The sequence below is a fragment of the Salvelinus namaycush genome, chromosome 35 (assembly GCF_016432855.1).
Source record: "Salvelinus namaycush isolate Seneca chromosome 35, SaNama_1.0, whole genome shotgun sequence".
Taxonomy (NCBI): Eukaryota; Metazoa; Chordata; class Actinopteri; order Salmoniformes; family Salmonidae; genus Salvelinus; species Salvelinus namaycush.
The window spans coordinates 7,290,993-7,312,710 of NC_052341.1; the positions used below are offsets into that span (position 1 = coordinate 7,290,993).

Below are 21,718 nucleotides of genomic sequence, written 5' to 3' on the forward strand. Positions count from 1 at the left end.
GAATGTCACTGTTACAATAATTACTTACAAGTTATTAACTATATAACTGGCTAGCTGCACGACGACAAACCCGTGTATATGGGCTAAGAATGGCATTATAGCCGAAAGACCTTCTTCTTCGATTAGATTTAACGGCGGTTGGCATCTAATAAATGTTGCATTACCGCCACCTACTAGACTGGAGTATAACTCCCTTATACTTGAAAAAATAAATAAAACAAATACCCTACCACCTAACACTACACTCACAAAAATAAATATATCATAGTCCACTATTTAAATATATTTAGTCCTACTTCAGGCCAACAGCCTGAAATGATGGGACACCACCACTTAAAACACCCCATAACTCTTCTGATGTCAAGTCTCGCACACCCAAATACCTCTCTGCAGCTGCCACCACAACCTCTATTTTCTGCAATTTACTTTCCATCCCAGCAGTACAGTTGATAACTATTGCTATAAATGCTAAAAATTCAATCTTACTGGAACGTATATCACTTGTTGGTTTATCCCTCTGTACTGGTACAGCTCTACTACTCCCACCACTCCTTTCAGGATCCCTCCCCCTTGACCCATCTTTCTGTACTTTCTTCACTGCCTCAGCATATGACAACTTCTGCACTACTCTAACCCTGGAAACCTCAACCTGCCTCTCTCACACGGGACATTTCTGATCCCCAGCACCATGGGCACCGCTACAATTAACACATACCACTACTTTCCCCAGGGCTACACATTCCTTTGTCTCATGCCCTTCTGCACACTTCTCACACCTAGGAACCTCCCTCCTACGCACTACTGCCACATGCCAATGAGCTTGACACCTGTAACATCTTAATATATTCGGCACAAAAGCTCATACAGGATAACTTATATATCCTAACAACACTTTGTCAGGCAAAGACTCATCAAAACTCAAAAGAACAGACAATAACTCTTCAGTTTCACCACTCACGCCACCCTGTCTGCGTCGCACAAAACGTTGAGCATCAAACACCAGGAATCCGCCCCTTCAGTTGGTCAGCTTTCACATTTACCGCTATCCCAGTAATCACTCCTTTCAATGTCGCCCTTTTCTTGAGAGCAAAACAATTCACATCTCCACTTTTCTCAAAAACATCTTTATCTTGACCCTCGGTGCAAGCCTCGGGCTCTGAGAACTTCACCACACCTACCACCTCCGATACTTTGCCCTCATTCACTTCCAGTTCTCCTCCTGTCTTCAATTCACTCTGCTTATACTTTCTACCATTCTTCTTTAACAAACCATCTCCCTTTTTTTCTGCCATTTTTAACTGACTCAAGCTCAACCTCTTCCTCCCTCTCTCTCTCTCAGACCTCCTCTGCCTCTCTTTTTTCCTCCATTCCTCCTCCGTATTCCAAGTATAAGCCTCCTTATGATAATACTGCACTTCTCCTTACATACATCTTGTTCTTGCCTTGTCAAGGGACGCCATTTTACCGGCTGTCACAATCTCCGTACAATCAACATGAACCCCTCGGGATGTAGCCCTCAAATCAAATTTTATTGGTCACATACACGTATTTAGCAGATGTTATTGCAGGTGTAGCGAAATACTTGTGTTCCTAGCTCCAACAGTGCAGTAGTATCTAACAATTCACAACAATACACACACGCATCTAAAAGTAAAAGAATGGAATTATGAAATGTATAAATATTAGGATGAGCAATGTCGGAGTGGCATTGACAAAAATACAGTAGAATACAGTATATACATATGAGATGAGTATGTAAACATTATTAAAGTGACTAGTGTTCCATTATTAAAGTGGCCAGTGATTCCAAGTCTATGTATATAGGGCAGTAGCCTCTAAGGTGCAGGTTTGTGTAACTGGGTGGAAGCCAGCTAGTGATAGCTATTTAAGTCTGATGGCCTTGAGATAGAAGCTGTTTTTCAGTCTCTCGGTCCCGGCTTTGATGCACCTGTACTGAGCTTGCTTTCTGGAGTGAACAGACCGTGGCTCAGGTGGTTGATGTCCTTGATAATTTTTTTGGCCTTCCTGTGACATCGGGTGCTGTAGGTGTCATGGAGGGCAGGTAGTTTGCCCCCGGTGATACGTTTGCCAGACCGCACCACCCTCTGGAGAGCCCTGCGGTTGCGGGCGCTGCAGTTGCCGTACCAGGCGGTGATACAGCCCGACAGGATGCTCTCAAATGTGCATCCTGAGGTTGAAGAGGCGCTGTTGCGCCTTCTTCACCACACTGTCTGTGTAGGTGGACTATTTCAGATCGTCAGTGATGTGTACGCCGAGGAACTTGAAGCTTTCCACCTTCTTCACTGTGGTCCCGTCAATGTGGATAGGGGCGTGCAGCCTCTGCTGTTTCCTGAAGTCCACGATCACCTACTTTGTTTTGTTGACGTTGAGTGAGAGGTTATTTTCCTGGCACCTCTCTCCCAGGGCCCTCACCACCTCCCTGTAGGCGGTCTCGTCATTGTGGGTAGTCAGGCCTACTATTGTAGGCCAGTGCATCCCACTTGTAAAAAAGAAGCCTCGAGAGATCGCTAGCGAGCACAGTTCTTACTAACATTGTCCGCTAAGCGGAACTACAACATCAGAAGAACAGCACCCGATAGATGTTTCTCGAGGCTAATATGGCCAGAGAGGAAGGCCAATAAAGATACTATTTTGAATAGCATATGCCTTTTAGGCCGTCTCAAAATAGAACACAATAGATTGTAAATTAAATTTGCATGGCCAATGGTACCGGCAATATAACACCATCGTTCTGATTTTAACCTGCTTTGTCCATCTACAGTCAGTCTCATCTGTCCGAGACCGGAGCCACCATGGGCAGCTACAGTGACTCCACCAGTGTCCTGGACGAGGATCTCCCTGTGTAATACTTCCTGCAGCCCGGCCGTAGCCTCAGCCGAGCCTCCCAGAACCACATAGACCAACCAAACCTGGTGGTCCTGGACAGCTCCGATATAGAGATCCCCATCTCCTCCTCCCATCTCCGCCTCAGAGGGGGTGGTAGGGAGGCTGGTGGTTTAGGCCTGTTGGCACCGAATGGTCACTCAGAGTGCAAACCTCTATTCACCTCATACCAGAGCCTAAACATTCACCGTAGGATGGAGGAAGGTGGAGGTGAAGGACCAGACTGGGATGACCGAGAGGAGGCATCTCTCCCTCAGCTATGGCCCCTGCCAAAGCCCTTCTCCAGGGCTGGGAGTACCTCCAGCTCCCCTGCTAAGAGGAAGCCCTCCAAGAGGACTGCTGAGAAGATCCAGGCATCCAGAGAGAAGGCGCTGAGGAGGAGGGAGGCCCTGGAGAGACAGCAGGGGAAAAAGGAGGCGCAGAGGTTAGAGCAGGAGAGGCAGAAGGCAGAGAAGGCCCTGGCGGAGGCTGTGAAAGCACTGCGACCAGAGGAGTGTATAAAACACATAGTGGTGGCTGTGGATCCAGGTGAGTGGAAGAGAGGCCGTGGCTGTAGTTCCAGGTGGGTGGAAGAGTGGCCGTGGCTCCATTCCCTACCTTTCTCCCCGGAATGTGCACTTGTAAACAAAGGCTACACAGAGGAGTTTCCACCATATTTTAGTAGTTTCACATTTTTACCATGTGTGTGTATCCGAGGCCCACACAGTGATGCAAGTACCTGTTGATGACTTCATCAACCTGATCCACAGCTACAATATCTGCGCAGGGCGTTGCTATGGTTTGATTCCACTTCGTGTTTCTGCTGACGAGCTGGAATGTGCAAGTTGGGGAGCAATGTCAGCACAGCAGTTAATGGCCATAGGTTTATTCACACACATACACACACATGCCACACACAAACTTGTGTGGCATTGGATTTATGTATACCAATATGCTTTAAAATCCAGCCTGCAGGTGGTTTAGAGTAAAATAATATATTTTTTTAGCGGTGGGAAAATTAACTCGATACACTTTCAAATGACTAAAACCAAATCGAAACTTGGTAGAAATTAAAACGGACCTACATTTATACAGTTTCTTGACTGTGTCCAGCTCGCTAATAATCACTGTAATTATTAGTCAGGTAGTATGGAAAACTCCATAAAAGATGCATAGAGGACTATCTTTTGCAAATTTTGATGGCGTGGAAATATAACACGTTTTCAGTGCAGCCCTCTGTACCTCGTTGAAGACTGAATACTGCCCTAGGGCAAAATGAGTTTGACATCCTTGATTTACACCATGGATACTACATCGTTTTTTTCCTAAAGTTAAATCGCAAAACTTTTTGCAGGTATTTTTTCTATTTCATATTAAAGACAATATGGCATCATACACAGTGGGACATTTCTTCCCTATAGACATCAACAACAACAGTATTCAAATATGACATTTCCTATCTACAGACATCAACAATGACAGTATTCAAATATGCCAAGAAAGTGCTGTAAGATAATGTCATATTGTTGAGTATACTTTATTTTAAGTCTAGGAACAAAAAGAACAACCAAAAAAGCATAGTCACACAATGATCATGTAAAGTATTTCATGATAAACCTCCATAAAAAAGCGGGGCTGTGAACAGACGGGTCCATGGCCTGGGCCAGCGGGGCTGTGAACAGACGGGTCCATGGCCTGGGCCAGCGGGGCTGTGAACAGACGGGTCCATGGCCTGGGCCAGCGGGGCTGTGAACAGACGGGTCCATGGCCTGGGCCAGCGGGGCTGTGAACAGACGGGTCCATGGCCTGGGCCAGCGGGGCTGTGAACAGACGGGTCCATGGCCTGGGCCAGCGGGGCTGTGAACAGACGGGTCCATGGCCTGGGCCAGCGGGGCTGTGAACAGACGGGTCCATGGCCTGGGCCAGCGGGGCTGTGAACAGACGGGTCCATGGCCTGGGCCAGCGGGGCTGTGAACAGACGGGTCCATGGCCTGGGCCAGCGGGGCTGTGAACAGACGGGTCCATGGCCTGGGCCAGCAGGGCTGTGAACAGACGGGTCCATGGCCTGGGCGAGCAGGGCTGTGAACAGACGGGTTCATGGCCTGGGCGAGCAGGGCTGTGAACAGACGGGTCCATGGCCTGGGCGAGCAGGGCTGTGAACAGACGGGTCCATGGCCTGGGCGAGCAGGGCTGTGAACAGACGGGTTTACCTCGGTTGTATCTCAATGTACAGAGGAAGTGAGAGTTAGAGTGATTGCCGGGGTTGGTTTTAAGGAAAGACTGGCCGTTGATCATCATGGTGATCGTGCTCCTGGCGATCTCCAAAACGAGTTCCTTGGATAAGGCTGTATAAATGAACGGGATATAACCATACTGTGGAAACTGAACCATTTGTTTCTTCACTTACGGTTCCACCCTCACACTGAATCTTGCTAGCTAGCATAATTAGCGGTCAGCTGGTCAAGATGGCTTGTTCTCAGAGGTGTGCAGTTTTAGCTTGTATGTATAGCTAAATAAACCTAATATAAAAGCTAGGTTTTAGCCAAAGTTTAAACTGTTTCACATCTCCACTAGTTACTTTGACATTGTTCAAAGATGTTATTTTCCACACAAGCTCAGCCATCCACATAGAGATGTATGTGCAATTATTGAACTGTGAACATTTTCACACTGTGAGAAATTTTACAACACGACTTCACAATCTGAACATGATTGGGAACATTTTCAAGCTGGGAAGATTTTTTACATGACATATGGCAGAGCCATTCACCTTTGCAACCAAATTAGTTTGCTGTACCCGGTCACAACCATATTTTTATGGTCACACAAAGTAGTCAGCTGTGAATTTAAAATTAGTAGCCTAGCAATTATTTACATGCTCCAGTTGCATTTGCAACCAAATAATTTTTTCTGTGCGAATTCATTATGAATTGATTAACGGTTTAGCCTAAAGATTTGATCTAGGCTTTTTTGTTTGTTTTACCGCTTGTCAAGGTGGGTTTCTGCTAGTTGAGTATATTTAGGAATACAACTGGTCATATAATTTTTCTACAAATGTGTTGAATGTAATTCTACACTCTGGTTATACAGTAGGTAGTGAAGTTGGCAGTTCAAGGTCATGGTTGGATACACACAAACTCACATATACATTTTTCTTGGCATCATTGCATTCATTCTAAACGTTGACACTTCAACAGACATGGCTTTATAGTCATTTAACAGATGGCCATTCTGTCTCTGAGAGAAAGGTATCCTGACAATATAGTATAGTAAATAGAACAAGATAAAGCAATTTAATTGCAACGAATGTATCACACAAGTGTTAATACAGGGACCCGCTACATTTTGGGCTATCCCTAAGAGATGCCTCAACTATCATTTAAAGGACATCAAAGTATTCAAAGAAAGTACCTCGTCTCATAACTATTCATTATTAAAATACAGTAGCTCAAGCAAACAGAAGATAATCCAGGAAACATTTACAACTATTAGGAAATACACTGTGGCCAGATGCTGCCCTCACTCCCTTTATGTTATCCAGTAGCAGAGGGGTAGAGGTGCAGACTGTAGCCCCTCTTTGACCTCCTGGAACTTGGGTCTGCAGGCTCCCCAACCCTGGTGGTTATAGACTTGGATAAGTACTTCAGGTGAGGGGCCTGGAGAGGAAGATTTGGTCAGCATCCCAAAATGGCACCCTATATAGTGCACTACTTTTGACCAGGGCCCATAGCGTACTGCACTATATAGGACTCTGGTCAAAAGTAATGCACTATGTAGGGACTATGCAACAGTCCCCTTACGGGGGTATTTATAATAGTTTATAAAGCATTAAAGTGTTACCATTTCAAGTAAGTGTAAGGGAGGAATAGTGTTTAGGTGGAAGGGGTGGGAAAGGGGACTTTTAGCTATCTCTTGTAGAAACATCAAGCTGTGTCCCATAAAAGTCCACCATTTTGCAAAATAAAATAAAAAAATAACAGCTTGTTTTGCTTTTAGATCCCAGAAGTCCCAGAGCCAAAAGAAGCAAGCAGCAGGAAAGGGGGCAGGGGAAAAATAGGAGGAAGAAAGATGGCGGTGAGGCACTGCCCTCGCAAGGTTTCTCGAGTTGAGGTTGAGGAGGTGGGTTGACATCATTAGCAGCTGATGATAGATAACATCTTCACAAAATAATTTACAGTCATTTGATAATATAGTGGAAGGGATTATTTTTGCAAATACTATAGGAGCAAGTTTTGAGTCTTTGAAACCAACTCAACTATGGGCCATTCTGGATTCGACTTACTTGAGCCACGAAAGGAGCAAGTTTTGAGTCTTTGAAACCAACTCAACTATGGGCCATTCTGGATCCGACTTACTTGAGCCACGAAAGGACTTGGGGAACCTGTTTAATCATGAATCACATACCTATATGCACTTGTTCCCTCCCATGTCCACTTGTATGGAGTATGTAGTAGGACACTAATGTGACACCTGGTCCAAAATCCTTCCCATCAGACCGTGGTGCACCTGAAGCTACACACGGGGGGGGGGGGGGGGGGGGGGGGTGTATCCAGGTGGACGGGAAACATATCCAGTGCGTTTCCTGTCCACCTGGAAGGAATTCACCAACCAGCTTCCCCATCCCAATCCTAACCTTAACCATTCAGGTAGGCAACGGAAAACAGACCTTAGATCAGTGTTTAGGGGCAACTTCCTCCTTCTCCGGCAAGGCACCACCCAAGGACTTCCTCCTGTGTCGGAGCAAGGCATTCTGGGTACAGTCGGATACCTGGAATGGTGCGTCTTGATTGGAAGAAGGATCCCCTGGCCTGTGGCTGCTATAGAAGAAGGTTTTCCATTGATTCAATAAACTGAGGCATGCCACAATGCTCTGCAAAAACTACAGAGACAATCCACCAGCTTAAAGGCATTTATTGATGTTGACAGTCCTTGAGCAGAGATGTAGCGTTACAGAAATGAGTGCAGCCAACTTGCCCCAGATGGAAGACACAGGATTACTCAATATTTACAGCCTCACTGCACATGCTCAGACTGCCCCAACCAACCACAGATACCATTTATAATATGATCTGATTGGCTCAAATTCTGGCCAATACCTGGCTCTGATTGGCAGTTGGACTCTATTTTTTTTAAATTATTATTTGACCCCTTTTGCCTCCCAATTTCGTGATATCCAATTGGTAGTTACAGTTTTGTCCCATCGCTGCAACTTGCATACGGACTCGGGAGAGGCTAAGGTGGAGAGCCATGCGTCCTCCGAAACATGACCCTGCCAAGCCGCACTGCCTCTTGACACACTGCCCGCTTAACCCGGAAGCCAGCCGCACCAATGTGTCGGGAAAAACACTGTGCAACTGACGACCGAGGAGTCGCTAGAGCGCAATGGGACAAGGACATCCCATCCGGCCAAACCCTCCCCTAACTCGGACGACGCTGGGCCAATTGTACGCCGCCTCATGGGTCTCCCGGTCGCAGCCGGGGATCTAACCCGGATCTGTAGTGACGCTTCTAGCACTGCAGTGCCTTAGATCGCTGCGCCACTCGGGAGGCCCAGTTGGACTCTTAAGACTTTGACGCAGCACAGACGGGGTCTGTTACTATTGCCCAATCCCAAATCAACCCCTACCCTTTACGCCCTGTGCACCTGTGTAGATATGAAAGGAATGCACAGGTGTGTATATATATTGTATCTTGACCTTGCCCTCTGATGGGCAAGTTTGAGTTTCCACCATATTGAATACACTTATCCAGACCTTTCAGATCTACCGTGCCTAGGGGGTAGTAGGGGCTGGGGGTTGACTTGGGAGTGTGCATATGAGTCACAGGGAAATTCTCCAATCACAACCTATTCCCTTTTTAATAGTGCACTACTTTGCAATAGAGTCCCACACTTTAGGGAACTAGGGTGTGAGACTGGGGTGTGAGTAACTTGTGACACAGACAGCCACTGGTTAAAAAGAGAGCATACAAAACAGAGGAAACCAGGAGCGACGAAAGGACAATTCCATAGGAATTTAAGCTGGTCGTCTATCTTTCTTTTTTTCTCGTCAGTCCTACCTTCCTTCCTTACTCAGTTTTCTAACGTTTCCACAGGTTCCGTTGCCGTGGGTGCGACGCCGAGCGGTTCGAGGAAATGCGGCGCCAGAGAGGTTAGTTTCTGCAGCAGCTCTCTGGCTCTTATATCCACTTCCTGTACCAGCTCTCTGACCCTCAAATCTACTTCCTGTTCCCGGATCCAGGATAGGCCGTCATCCACAGCAATGTTGATTGGCGCGCACACCGCCTCCTTCTTTAGCCCGGTCAGATGACATACCCCGACAACTCCAACCAATCCCAGCAGCACCAGGAGGAGGAGCTTGAAAAGCAGGCCAATGAGAGAACGTCGTTGGGCTTTGGGGGTGGATTCAGCTGCTGCTTTCTTATCTGGAGAGAGAGAAGTGAGTAAGTGATGTTCGCTGTATAGTCAACACGTGCACGACTGCATTAAAGTCAACCTGGAACGCGCCCATTACATACCTGCTGCCATCTGTCCATTCCGCTTTTTCTTCTCCTCCTTTCTCTTATTCTTCTGTTCCTGAACAGCTAAGGCAGCCATGTGAGCATTGTACTCCTTCCTCTTCCTCTCCTTCCCCTCTGCCTTCTCTCGTTTACGAGCCTCCCTCTCTTTCGCCTCCCTCTCTCTCTGTTTCGTCTCTTTCTTCTTTTCCAGTTCTAATGCCATGAAAAAAGATGAACATACGTTTTGATATGTTCACTCTGTGTTCTTAATGTTTTGTACACTCTCCTGCGGCTTCCATTAACATGTTTGTTGTCTCGTTCAATGATTGCCCAGTGGGGAATAATAATGTTTATTGAATTTAATCAAATTCCTAGCTATAATCATGGCAAGCTAGATATTACTGACTATCAGCTGCTCTGAGCTAACAATGTTAAAACAGTATGAAATATCACGAGTGAACCCATAGTGAGACGTATGCAGCAGGGACTCCAGACAATCACGGGTTACAGAGGGAATACCAGCAGCTTCGCGGACACCGACGTCTTGCCCTTGGACAAGCTAAACACCTTCTTCGCCCGCTTTGAGGATAATACAGTGCCACCAACGCTGGACACTCCCGAGGTCTGTGGGCTCTCCTCCGTGGCCGACGTGAGTAAGACATGTTAACCACGTGATAACCCCCGCAAGACTGCCGGCCCAGACAGCATCCCTAGCCGCGTCCTCAGAGCATGCACAGACCAGCTGGCTGGAGTGTCTACGGACATATTCAATCTCTCCCTATCCCAGTCTGCCTTCCCCACTTGATTCAAGATGTCCACTATTGTTCCTGTACCCAAGAACGCAAAAGGTAACTGAATGAAATGACTATCGACCGGTAGCACTCACTTCTGTCATCATGAAGTGCTTTGAGAAGCTAGTTAAGGATCATATCACCTTACTTGACACCCTAGACCAGTGGTTCCCAAACTTTTTAGTCCCGTACATCTTCAAACATTCAACCTCCAGCTGCGTACCCCCTCTAGCACCAGGGTCAGCGCACTCTCAAATGGTGTTTTTTGCCAGCATTGTAAGCCTGCCACACACACACTATACGATACATATATTAAATATAAGAATGAGTGAGATTTTGGGTCACAACCCGACTTGTGGGAAGTGACAAAGAGCTCTTATAGGACAAGGGCACAAATAATAATATAATAATCAATAATTTAGCTCTTTAGTTAGCCATCTTACATATAAAACCTTATTTGTTCATAAAAAAAATGGAATAACTCACCACAGGTTAATGAGAAGGGTGTGCTTGAAAGGACGCACATAACTCTGCAATGTTGTGTTGTATTGGAGAGAGTCTCAGTCTTAAATCATTTTCCACACAGTATGTGCCTGTATTTAGTTTTCATGCTAGTGAGGGCCACGAATCTACTCTCACATAGGTACGTGGTTGCAAAGGGCATCAGTGTCTTCACAGCACGATTTGCCAAGGCAGGACACTCTGAGTGCAGCCCTATCCAGAAATCTGGCAGTGGCTTCTGATTAAATTCAATTTTCACAGAACTGCCTGTTGCAATTTCGATGAGGCTCTCTTGTTCAGATATCGGTAAGTGAACTGGAGGCAGGGCATGAAAGGGATAACGAATCCAGTTGTTTGTGTCGTCCGTTTCGGGAAAGTACCTGCGTAATTGCGCACCCAACTCACTCAGGTGCTTCGCTATATCACATTTGACATTGTCCGTAAGCTTGAGTTCATTTGCACACAAAAAAAAATCATACGATGATGGAAAGCCCTGTGTGTTGTCCTTGTTAATGCAGACAGAGAAGAGCTCCAACTTCTTAATCATAGCCTCAATTTTGTCCCGCACATTGAATATAGTTGCGGAGAGTCCCTGTAATCCTAGATTCAGATCATTCAGGTGATAAAAAATGTCACTCAGATAGGCCAGTCGTGTGAGAAACTCATCATGCAAGCGGTCAGACAAGTGAAAATTATGGTCACTAAAGTAAACTTTAAGCACGTCTCTCAATTCAAAAAAGCGTGTCAATACTTTGCCCCTTGATAACCAGCGCACTTCTGTATGTTGTAAAAGCATTACATGGTCGCTGCCCATATCATTGCATAATGCAGAAAATACACGAGAGTTCAGTGGCCTTGCTTTAACAAAGTTAACCATTTTCACTGTAGTGTCCAAAACGTCTTTCAAGCGGTCAGGCATTCCCTTGGCAGCAAGAGCCTCTCGGTGGCGTCGGGAGCAACTGCTTGCACGCGCATTACCACTCCACTATGTCTCCCTGTCATGGCTTTTGCGCCATCAGTACAGATACCAACACATCCTGACCACCAAAGTTCATTTGATGTCACAAAGCTGTCCAGTACTTAAAAAATATCCTCTCATGTTGTCCTGGTTTCCAGTCATTTGCAGAAGAGAATGTCTTTCCTAATTGACCCCCCATAAATGTAAAGGACATATACCAGGAGCTGTGCCAGGCCCCCCATGTCTGTTGACTCATCCAGCTGTAATGCATATAATTCACTGGCTTGTATGCGAAGCAGTAATTGTTTCAAAACATCTCCTGCCATGTCACTGATGTGTCGTGAAACAGTGTTTGATGAAGACATTGTCTGTATAGTTTTTGGGGCCTTTTCCCCCAGCATTGTCCCGGCCATATCCGCAGGAGCAGGAAGAATTAAGTCCTCTACAATAGTATGGGGCTTGCCTGTTCTAGCCACTCGGTAACTCACCATATAATAGGCTTCTAGTCCCTTCTTATTAATGGTATCTGTTGCTTTTACACGTCTTACTACTCGAAAGTCGTCTTTATTCTCGCTCCAAAAACTCCCGTGGCTTATTTTTCAAATAGTTATGTTTCGTTTCTAAATGTCTGCACAAGAGTGAAGGTTTCCCGCAAGAGAGTAACAGTTAATGTGATTGGATGTTAATTATTTGACTAGGCTACCTGTATTTGACATTGTGTTGTTATTTCGCTGAACACTAGATGTTTTAATTTTATTTTTGGCAGTGAAACGAGGCTACTCAGGCGAGAAAAAAACCTCACCCAAATGTATAGCCCCATTGGAAAATATAAATGTACTGTTTGAAAATGTGAAGAATGTGAATCACAGTTGTATTTGGCGTACCGCCGATGGCATTGCGTGAAACAAGGCTAGTTTGGGAATACCTGCCCTAGACCCACTGTAATTTGTATACCGCCCCGATAGAGCCACGGATGATGCAATCGCCATCGCACTGCAAGAATGCTGTTCATTGACTATAGCTCAGCCTTCAACACCATAGTACCCTCCAAGCTCATCATTAAGCTCGGTGCCCTGGGTCTGACCCCGTCCTGTGGAACTGGGTCCTGGACTTCCTGACAGGCCGCCCCAAGGTGCTGAAGGTAGGAAACAACACCTGCACCACCCTGATCCTCAACACAGGGGCCACACATGGGTGCATGCTCAGCCCCCTCCTGTACTCCCTGTTCACCCATGACTACGTAGCCACGCACGCCTCCAACTCAATCATCAAGTCTGCAGACGACACAACAGTGGTAGGCCTGATTACCAACAACCACAAGATAGCCCACAGGGAGGAGGTGAGGGCCCTGACGGAGTGGTGCCAGGAAAATAACCTCTCCCTCAACATCCACAAAAACAAAAGAGCAGATCGTGGACTTCAGGAGACAGCAAAGGTAGCATTCCCCTATCCACATCGACGGGGCCGCAGTGGAGAAGGTGAAAAGCTTCAAGTTCCTCTGCGTACCAATCACTGACTATTTGAAATGGTCCACCCGCACAGTGTGGTGAAGAAGGCACAACAGAAAAATGCCACGGGCACTATCTGATGTGTGGAGACATTTCACTGCAGCTAATGTAGAAGGAAAAGCTGTGTACATTTGCAAATACTGTGCCAAATCTTATGTGAAGAATGCAACAAAGATACAGAATCATCTGGCCAAGTGCATAAAGGTCCCTCAGCGCTCACAACAAGCAACCTCTGACAAAAGTCCTTCTACTTCTATTCAAGGTGAAAATTATGAATCAGACACCTTATTGATAGCAACAGCTCATGGTCCTCCTGGAATCAGAAGTTTTTTTAACTAAATGGAGGAACGTAGTCAAAGAAATGCGGATGAATGTCTTGCTCGAGCGGTGTGTGCAACTGGTTCACCTCTGATGCTCACAGGCAATGTGTATTGGAAGAGATTTCTGAATGTTCTTCGCCCAGCATACACCCCTCCAACCAGACATGCTTTATCTACTCATTTGCTGGATGCAGAGTTCAACAGAGTTCAAGTGAAGGTCAAGCAAATCATAGAGAAAGCAGACTGTATTGCAATCATCTCTGATGGGTGGTCGAATGTTTGTGGGCAAGGAATAATTAACTATATCATCTCCACCCCTCAACCAGTATTCTACAAGAGCACAGACACAAGGGACAACAGACACACCGGTCTCTACACTGCAGATGAGCTGAAGGCAGTCATTAATTACCTTGGACCACAGAAGGTATTTGCACTGGTGACAGACAATGCTGCGAACATGAAGGCTGCTTGGTCTAAAGTGGAGGAGTCCTACCCTCACATCACACCCATTGACTGTGCTGCTCATGCATTGAATCTGCTCCTCAAGGATGTCATGGCACTGAAAACAATGGATAACCTCTACAAGAGAGCCAAGGAAATGGTTAGGTATGTGAAGGGTCATCAAGTTATAGCAGCAATCTACCTCAATAAGCAAAGTGAGAAGAATAAGAGCACCACATTGAAGCTGCCCAACAACAAAGCTGCCCAACAACACCAGTTGGGGTGGTGTTGTCATCATGTTTGACAGTCTCCTGGAGGGGAAGGAGTCTCTCCAAGAAATGGCCATATCACAGTTTGCCAATATGGACAGCCCCATCAAGAGGATCCTCCTGGATGATGTATTTTTGGAGAGAGTGGTAATCAGCCTGAAACCTATAGCAGTAGCCATTGCACGGATTGAGGGAGACAATGCCACCCTGTCTGATGTTCAGACTCTGCTTGCAGATGTAAAAGAGATCCGTACTGCCCTGCCCACTTCACTGTTGCTCCAAGCAGAGGAAACTGCAGTTCTGAAATATATCAAAAAGCGTGACGACTTCTGCCTGAAGCCCATACACGCCGCAGCGTACATGTTGGACCCCAAGTACGCTGGCAAGAGCATCCTGTTTGGTGCAGAGATCAACAAGGCCTATGGTGTCATCACTACCGTGTCTCACCACCTTGGCCTGGATAAGGGCAATGTTCTTGGCAGTCTAACGAAGTACACTTCCAAGCAAGGGCTTTGGGATGGAGATGCAATATGGCAGTCGTGCCAACATATCTCATCAGCCACCTGGTGGAAGGGACTTTGTGGATCAGAGGCTCTTTCCCCTGTTGCCTCCATCATCCTCCAAATCCCACCAACAATCGGCCGCCTCAGTGCGCAACTGGTCCTTGTTTGGGAACACACACACCAAAGCACGCAACAGGCTGAACAATACAAGGGTTGAAAATTGGTGGCCATCTGGGCAAATTTTTCGCTTTTGAGCCTGACAACGAGCCATCCTCAACAAAGTTGGAAAGTGACAGAGAAGATGAGGCCTCAGAGTCTGATGTTCAAGATATGGACATTGATGAGGTCCGGGGAGAAGAAATGGAAGCCTGAGAGGAAGACAACCAAAGCTTTAGTTTCTACACTATCATTTTACAGATGTATGTTGAAAACATTTTTTGGGACGTGATGGATCTTTGGGATCATTCAATATTTCCTTTCTTTTGTTCAGTGAAATCATCCCATGTGAAGTCAACTCATTTAGTTAAAGTTCAACTCGTAACTAAATAGTTTTTTTTATTTCTATTGAAAGGATTTAATAATTTGCAATTATGTCTACTTATGATAAGGTAAAAGGTTTATGTTTCTGTCTCCATATGATATGGTAAATATATCCAATGCAAAAAAACATCTACATTTAAATAATATTAATTTTCATATATTTCCGTTAATTCCCATATATTCCCGTTAATTCCCACAGAAAGTTTCCATCTCTGAATATTCCCCAAAATGTGCAACGCTACACAGCACCAAAGGTCACAGGAAGGCCCAAAAGATCATCAAGGACCTCAGCCACCCGAGCCACTGCCTGTTCACCCCGCTACCATCCAGAAGGGGAGGTCAGTACAGGTGCATCAAAGCTGGGACCAAAACTGAAAAACAGCTTCTATCTCAAGGCCATCAGACTGTTAAATAGCCATCGCTAGCCGGCCTCCATCCAGTACTCTGCCCTGAACTTAAGTCACTGTCACTAGCCAGCTACCACCCGGTTACTCAACCCTGCACCTTAGAGGCTGCTGCCCTATGTACATAGACATGGAATCACTGGTCACTTAAATAAAGTCAACATACTGTTCAAAATGTATATACTGTATTCTAGTCTATGCCATCCTATTCAACTATTACTGTACATATACTATTCTATCCACGTATCCTTCAGATACACTACATATTATATCCACATACTGTCCATCATGTCTATACAGCCTACCACACACACACATATTTTTACTCCGGACTACGACATTGCTCATCCTAATATTTCTTAATTCCATTCTTTTAGTTTTAGATGTGTGTGTATTGTTAGATATTAATGCACTGTTGGAGCTAAGAACACAAGCATTTCGCTACACCTGCAATAACATCTGCTAAATGTGTATGCGACCAATAGCATTTTATTTGATAGCTTCTAGCAATCCTAGGTTATGTCTCAAGTGGCACCCTTTTCCCCATATAGTGCACTACTTTTGATTAGAGCCCTATGCTTTGGTCAAAAGTACTGCACTACAGAGGGAAAAGGGCGCCATGTTGGACGCAGACCCGGGCGGAGCCAGATGACTGACCACTGTTCAACGGTATCGTAGTACCTACCTTTGTTCTTTAGGAGGCGCCGCTCCCTCTCTTTGTCTACCTCTTCCTGAAGGATCCTCATGTGCTGGAGAACCTACAATCACATTGTAGTTGAAATGACACTGCACCATGCTAGAACCCAACAAACCTCTAGTCCATCTCAACGTCTCCTTCCTCTCACTGTCCTCCTGAGTGGCGCAGTGGTCTAAGGCACTGCATCTCAGTGCTAAAGGCATCACTACAGACCCTGGTTTGATTCCAGGCTGTATCATAATTGGCCATGATTAGGAGCCCCATAGGGCAGTGCACAATTGGCTCAGCATCATCTGGGTTAGGGTTTAGGCCGTCATTGTAAATAAGAATTTGTTCTTAACTGACTTTCCTTGTTAAATAAAAATGTCATCTCTTTGCTTCTTTTGAAGAAAGAAGGAACTTTATTATCAACTTCCATTGTCCTCCAAGAGTTGCTGAATCTCCTCAACTTCCCTCTGCCTACCTTCCCATCTCTCTCTCCCTCCCAGTCTAACCCTGGCAGCACATTGTTTACACTGAATCTCCTCAACTTCCCTCTGCCTACCTTCCCATCTCTCTCTCCCTCCCAGTCTAACCCTGGCAGCACATTGTTTACACTGAATCTCCTCAACTTCCCTCTGCCTACCTTCCCATCTCTCGCTCCCTCCCAGTCTAACCCTGGCAGCACATTGTTTACACTGAATCTCCTCAACTTCCCTCTGCCTACCTTCCCATCTCTCTCTCCCTCCCAGTCTTACCCTGGCAGCACATTGTTTACACTGTTTCTCGTCCAGACAGTCTCCTGCAGCCTTGGCCAGGTTGATTTCCAGAGGGTTGTCCTTCAGATCCAGCCACTTCAGGTTCTGCACACACAAACACACACGCAGACAAAGGGGGAAAAAAGAAGACTGTTGAGACTGTGTAAAGTGTTTTCTGTCTTCAACCTCCATCCATATGCCACTGTGGTCATGTTGAGTTCACCAATTTTACCCAGCTCAAAGATAACTGGCTAATTGTAGAGTTTACTGTGTAGTCTTGGTGATGAAAGGCACATATGACTTAATGTTTTTAAAACTGTTTGTAATTAACTGTCTAACAATAGAATTTTCAGATTGTCGTAAAAGGTTATGGATTGGCTGAGTACAGTTAGCCTTTCATATTGTTGATGGTTGGATTCAAAGTTTATTCCCAGCTCATTCACAGAGCTTTACACATTTTTCAGATTAATATCTGTGTCCACCAAAAATAAATTAACAGTAAATATTGCTATATATTATAGAATTAAGCAGATTCCCATATTAATTAATAATAGTAGTAAAAATGCCAGGATAATACTGGGACTTTTGGGACCCAGGGGGTGAGTACATTTGGGCTGTCTGTACGCTGATGTTTGGGAAATGTCTATTTTTCCTCTATTACATGAGAAGTATCATCACTAACTCATTTTGCCAAGTCAGCAGTATTTCCATACACCCACGCATTAAGACCACTTATTTGCTCTGAATAAATTCACTCTAGTTCCAGGTCAAATTTATTTCCAGCAGAATGGCATCAGTGAACATGAGCCTTATATTGTGCTGTAGTTTGCCTGCTAGAACTATTGCTCCAGAAGAGCTTGGGAGGGGAACTAACTACTATACCCAGGCAGATCTTGGCCAGCAGCATACCACTGCTGGCTTGCCTCTGAAGCTAAGCAGGGTTGGTCCTGGTCAGTCCCTGGATGGGAGACCAGATGCTGCTAGAAGTGGTGTTGGAGGGCCAGTAGGAGGCACTCTTTCCTCTGGTCTAAAAATATCACAATGCTCCAGGGCAGTGATTGGGGACATTGCCCTGTGTAGGGTGCTGTCTTTCAGATGGGATGTTAAATGAGTGTCCTGACTCTGTGGTCACTAAAGATCTAATAGCACATCGTAGGGGTGTGGCCACCTAATGCTTCCAATTGGCTCATGACTATTTCCAGGTCATTGAGAATGTGTTCTCAGCCAACTTACCTAGTAAAAAAAAAAGTTACATGGGTGCCAATGGTGAAACATGCTAACTCCTTTTGTTTTCTAATTAAATAGTGATCATTGTCTGGTTAATGACTTCAGTGGTTAGATACCGTTTAGTATCATGAGGTCCCTGGCAATTCCAAGTTCTAGTGTGTGTGTATTACCTACCTTGAGCTGTGAGAAGCTGACCGGCAGAATGGTCAGCTTGTTGTTGTACAGATCCAGGTGTTGCAGGTTGCCAAGGCGACCCAGATCATCAGGTAGAACAGTCAGCTGGTTCTTACTGAGGTCCACCTTGACCAGGTGGCTCAGGCTGCAGAACTCCAGCTGGACACACACACACAGTTATGTACAGTCTGTAATACTCATCTCTCTCCCTTCCTACAGCAACATTCCGCCGTGGCTTCTATGATCCACAGACAGGAGACAGTGGAATGTCTGCGCAAGTTCAACGCTCAGAGGAAACTCAAGGTACACTAGTGCTGCTAACTCTTACACCCCTCTCCTCCTCTACCCATATACCTCTTGTTAATACACTGTAGTACAACTCCTTGACCATCTGGCTGGGTTGGCTACCATACATTAGTCTTTAAAGAATATCTACTTTAAAGACATTAGCCACTTGTCTTCAGAGGAGAGCAACACTGTGAGCAGGATTTAGTTCCAGTCAAGCACTAACACAACTGACCGAACTGAAGATTGTGGTGACCAGTGTTTGGCTTTGGGGCTGAGGTCATTCAAGGTTACTCACAGGCAGGGAGGTGATGTTGTTGCAGGACAGATCCAGGACTGTAACTTTCGGGAAGGCAGCCTGAAAGCACACGCATAACAGTATGACAACAAGACTACTGCCTATAATACATGGCGTTATAAAAAGTAATGTGGTGTGAGTGTGTCGTTGTTGGCCTACCAGTTCTTTAACAGGAACTTCAGTGAGGTTACAGAGGCTCAGATCCATCTCGTTGCCATCGATTTTGTCCTTCAGATTCAACACCTTGTTTTTACTCATCCTGAGTTTTGGGTGGGGGGCTGGGGGAGAATACAAATGATTGTGAAAACAGAAACTTTCAAACATAATAGAATAGCTAACTGACATGTTGACTACCATGGTTTGCTATCTGTAGCCTATCTAGGCAAACAAATTGAGGAAGCATACAGGAGCTAGCTACCGTAAGATACGTTGTTCCAACCTTATTTTAATGTCATTGCAATTACTTAGTAATTAAGCTGACTAGCTAAAGTTACACTTTGTTTCTCTTCTAGCGTGCTACAGTTTCTACGTTGGCAGCTAACGTAGTGACAGCGCAGCAAAGTAACATTTTCTTGGTACAGTAACGTTAGTGAAAGTACTTACCTGTTTCACTGAGAAATCACCACCGTTTTCAAACGTCTCAGACCTTCTATTCCTACTAATAAATACTACAAGAATGGCTACTTTATAGACAATTGTCAAAATAGTCGTAGAATGAGATTAAATCGCAGACAAATATATTGTGTATAAGTAGCGAGGCTGCAGTAAATTCTTACAATGAAAGTCCACGTCATTGATAGAAAGATACAGTCGTGCCAATGACGCGATATTTCAGAGCATATCGCCACCTACAGCTTGGAGGAGCAACTGGCAAGATACTCTCTCACACACACACACGCACACTGGAAGGTCTTTCAGTTCTTTCTTTATTGCTGTTCAGCATAGTCTACAATATAAAAAAAATGTTTCATTAACACATTATAAGACACGAAAAGCATGCACCGTTTATTATAACCAGTTAAGAAGAAACAATGTTGGGTAACATAAATACTCTTGGGGCGGCAGGTAGCCAAGTGGTTAGATCGTTGGGCCAGTAACCTGAAAGATTTCTAGATCGAATATCCGAGCTGACAAAGTAAAAATCTGTCGTTATGCCCCTGAACAAGGCAGTTAACCCACTGTTCCTAGACCGTCATAGTAAATAAGAATTTGTTCTTAACTGACTTGCCTAGTTAATTAAAGGTTACATTTAAACATTTATTGGCATTTGAATATGCAAATATAACAGGGTTATATTGGTGATTCCCCTTGCCACTTAATTGTTAAGCCAATAGGTTTTTGGTTTTAGTTTTGTTTTGCCTTCACCTACTCAACATGCCATCTTATTGGCTGGTTTGCGTAGCTTGCTTACGAGGGAGGATGTTTCAGTTAGAGTCGTCCCAGTGAACAAGCACCAAACCAGCGGTAAGTTGTTGGATGTAAAGCGCTGTACGTCAAAAGTGATTTTTATACTCCCAGGTGATGATTTAAATGTACAATTTATATCAATGTATTTGTAAATGTTATTCGAACATCACACATAAGATTCAGCGTTTTTTGGTGAATATTTGTTGTGCATTTTGTTGTAGAGAATTCCAGCTAATACTAGCTAGCAACTTACTGTGTGGTGGGGGGGTTCGTATATTTTGTACAGTGCGTGAGTGCAGAGTTGGATTGCATGACGTGCAATTTTGTGCTGTTCCTATCAGGTACATTGTTAAAGATATTATATTGTAATTGTATTATTTTGGTAACTACATGCCCAGTGAACAAGCACCAAACCAGCGTGCGTGAGTGCAGAGTTGGATGGTGAGCCGTGCATTGCATGACGTGCAATTTTGTGCTGTTCCTATCAGGTACATTGTTAAAGATATTATATTGTAATTGTATTATTTTGGTAACTACATGCCCAGTGAACAAGCACCAAACCAGCGTGCGTGAGTGCAGAGTTGGATGGTGAGCCGTGCATTGCATGACGTGCAATTTTGTGCTGTTCCTATCAGAATAAAGCTCCATGACTGGTGATACAAGTTGGAGTTTGTGTCGATGAATGATTGTACACAACGCAAGAAGAGTACTGTTACGCAAACCTACACACTTATTGATAAAATATTCTATAGATACATGGTATATATTTTATGTACATGAGCAAACACACAAGTGCCTTTCAAAACACCCATTGACACTGCACATGATGGAATTGATGAAAGAACACAAACATCGTTGAACTTATTAAACCACAAATGTAATGACGGGTGAAACTTAAAAGATCTTCTCATAAACCGTCATTCAGATTGACTCGCAACTCAGAAAGTATGTTCATTATGTCAGTCTCTACTAAGTTTGAAAGCTAAGTGACACTTCAAAAGATGGAAGAGAAAATCGCAACTTTCTAAAAATAAATATTGCGTTCTCAATCAACCCCTAATAACTGAACTTCTCTTCCCTCTATGTCATGTCTGCATTTATGTGTTGTTTTTTTGTACCATGCTCATTAGGGACCACAATAGAAATAAGTCTGCATTTTTTCTGTTATCCCTGTGAAGTTTTTCAAATGTACAGTATGTACATGTGTGTATGTGTTGTTTTTTTACATGCAAATTAACTCAATCAAGTATGTTCATTGTGTCAGCCTCTGACATGCA

The 21,718-nt window shown here is 44.7% G+C and overlaps 1 protein-coding gene across 1 annotated transcript; it reads right to left on the reverse strand.

Moving 5' to 3' along the window:
* Positions 1–8,121: 8,121 nt before the first annotated feature.
* Positions 8,122–19,839, reverse strand: LOC120029496 (leucine-rich repeat-containing protein 59-like). The gene is made up of 8 exons (XM_038974741.1): positions 19,638–19,839; positions 19,194–19,312; positions 19,035–19,094; positions 18,452–18,610; positions 17,051–17,155; positions 16,302–16,374; positions 9,400–9,594; positions 8,122–9,306 (listed from the first exon to the last, which is right to left on the reverse strand). Exons 2-8 carry the CDS (start codon positions 19,290–19,292, stop codon positions 8,954–8,956), a joined length of 1,044 nt encoding a protein of 347 aa, XP_038830669.1. The 5' UTR covers positions 19,293–19,312; positions 19,638–19,839; the 3' UTR covers positions 8,122–8,953.
* Positions 19,840–21,718: the final 1,879 nt, after the last annotated feature.

Coding starts and splice junctions, on each gene's coding strand:
- LOC120029496 (XM_038974741.1), bottom strand. CDS start 19,292: ATGAGTAAAAACAAGGTGTTGAATCTGAAGGACAAAATCGATGGCAAC. Junction 19,095..19,193: donor AAGTTCCTGTTAAAGAACTG/GTAGGCCAACAA, acceptor GTGTGCTTTCAG/GCTGCCTTCCCGAAAGTTAC. Junction 17,156..18,451: donor TCAGCTTCTCACAGCTCAAG/GTAGGTAATACA, acceptor TTGTGTGTGCAG/AACCTGAAGTGGCTGGATCT.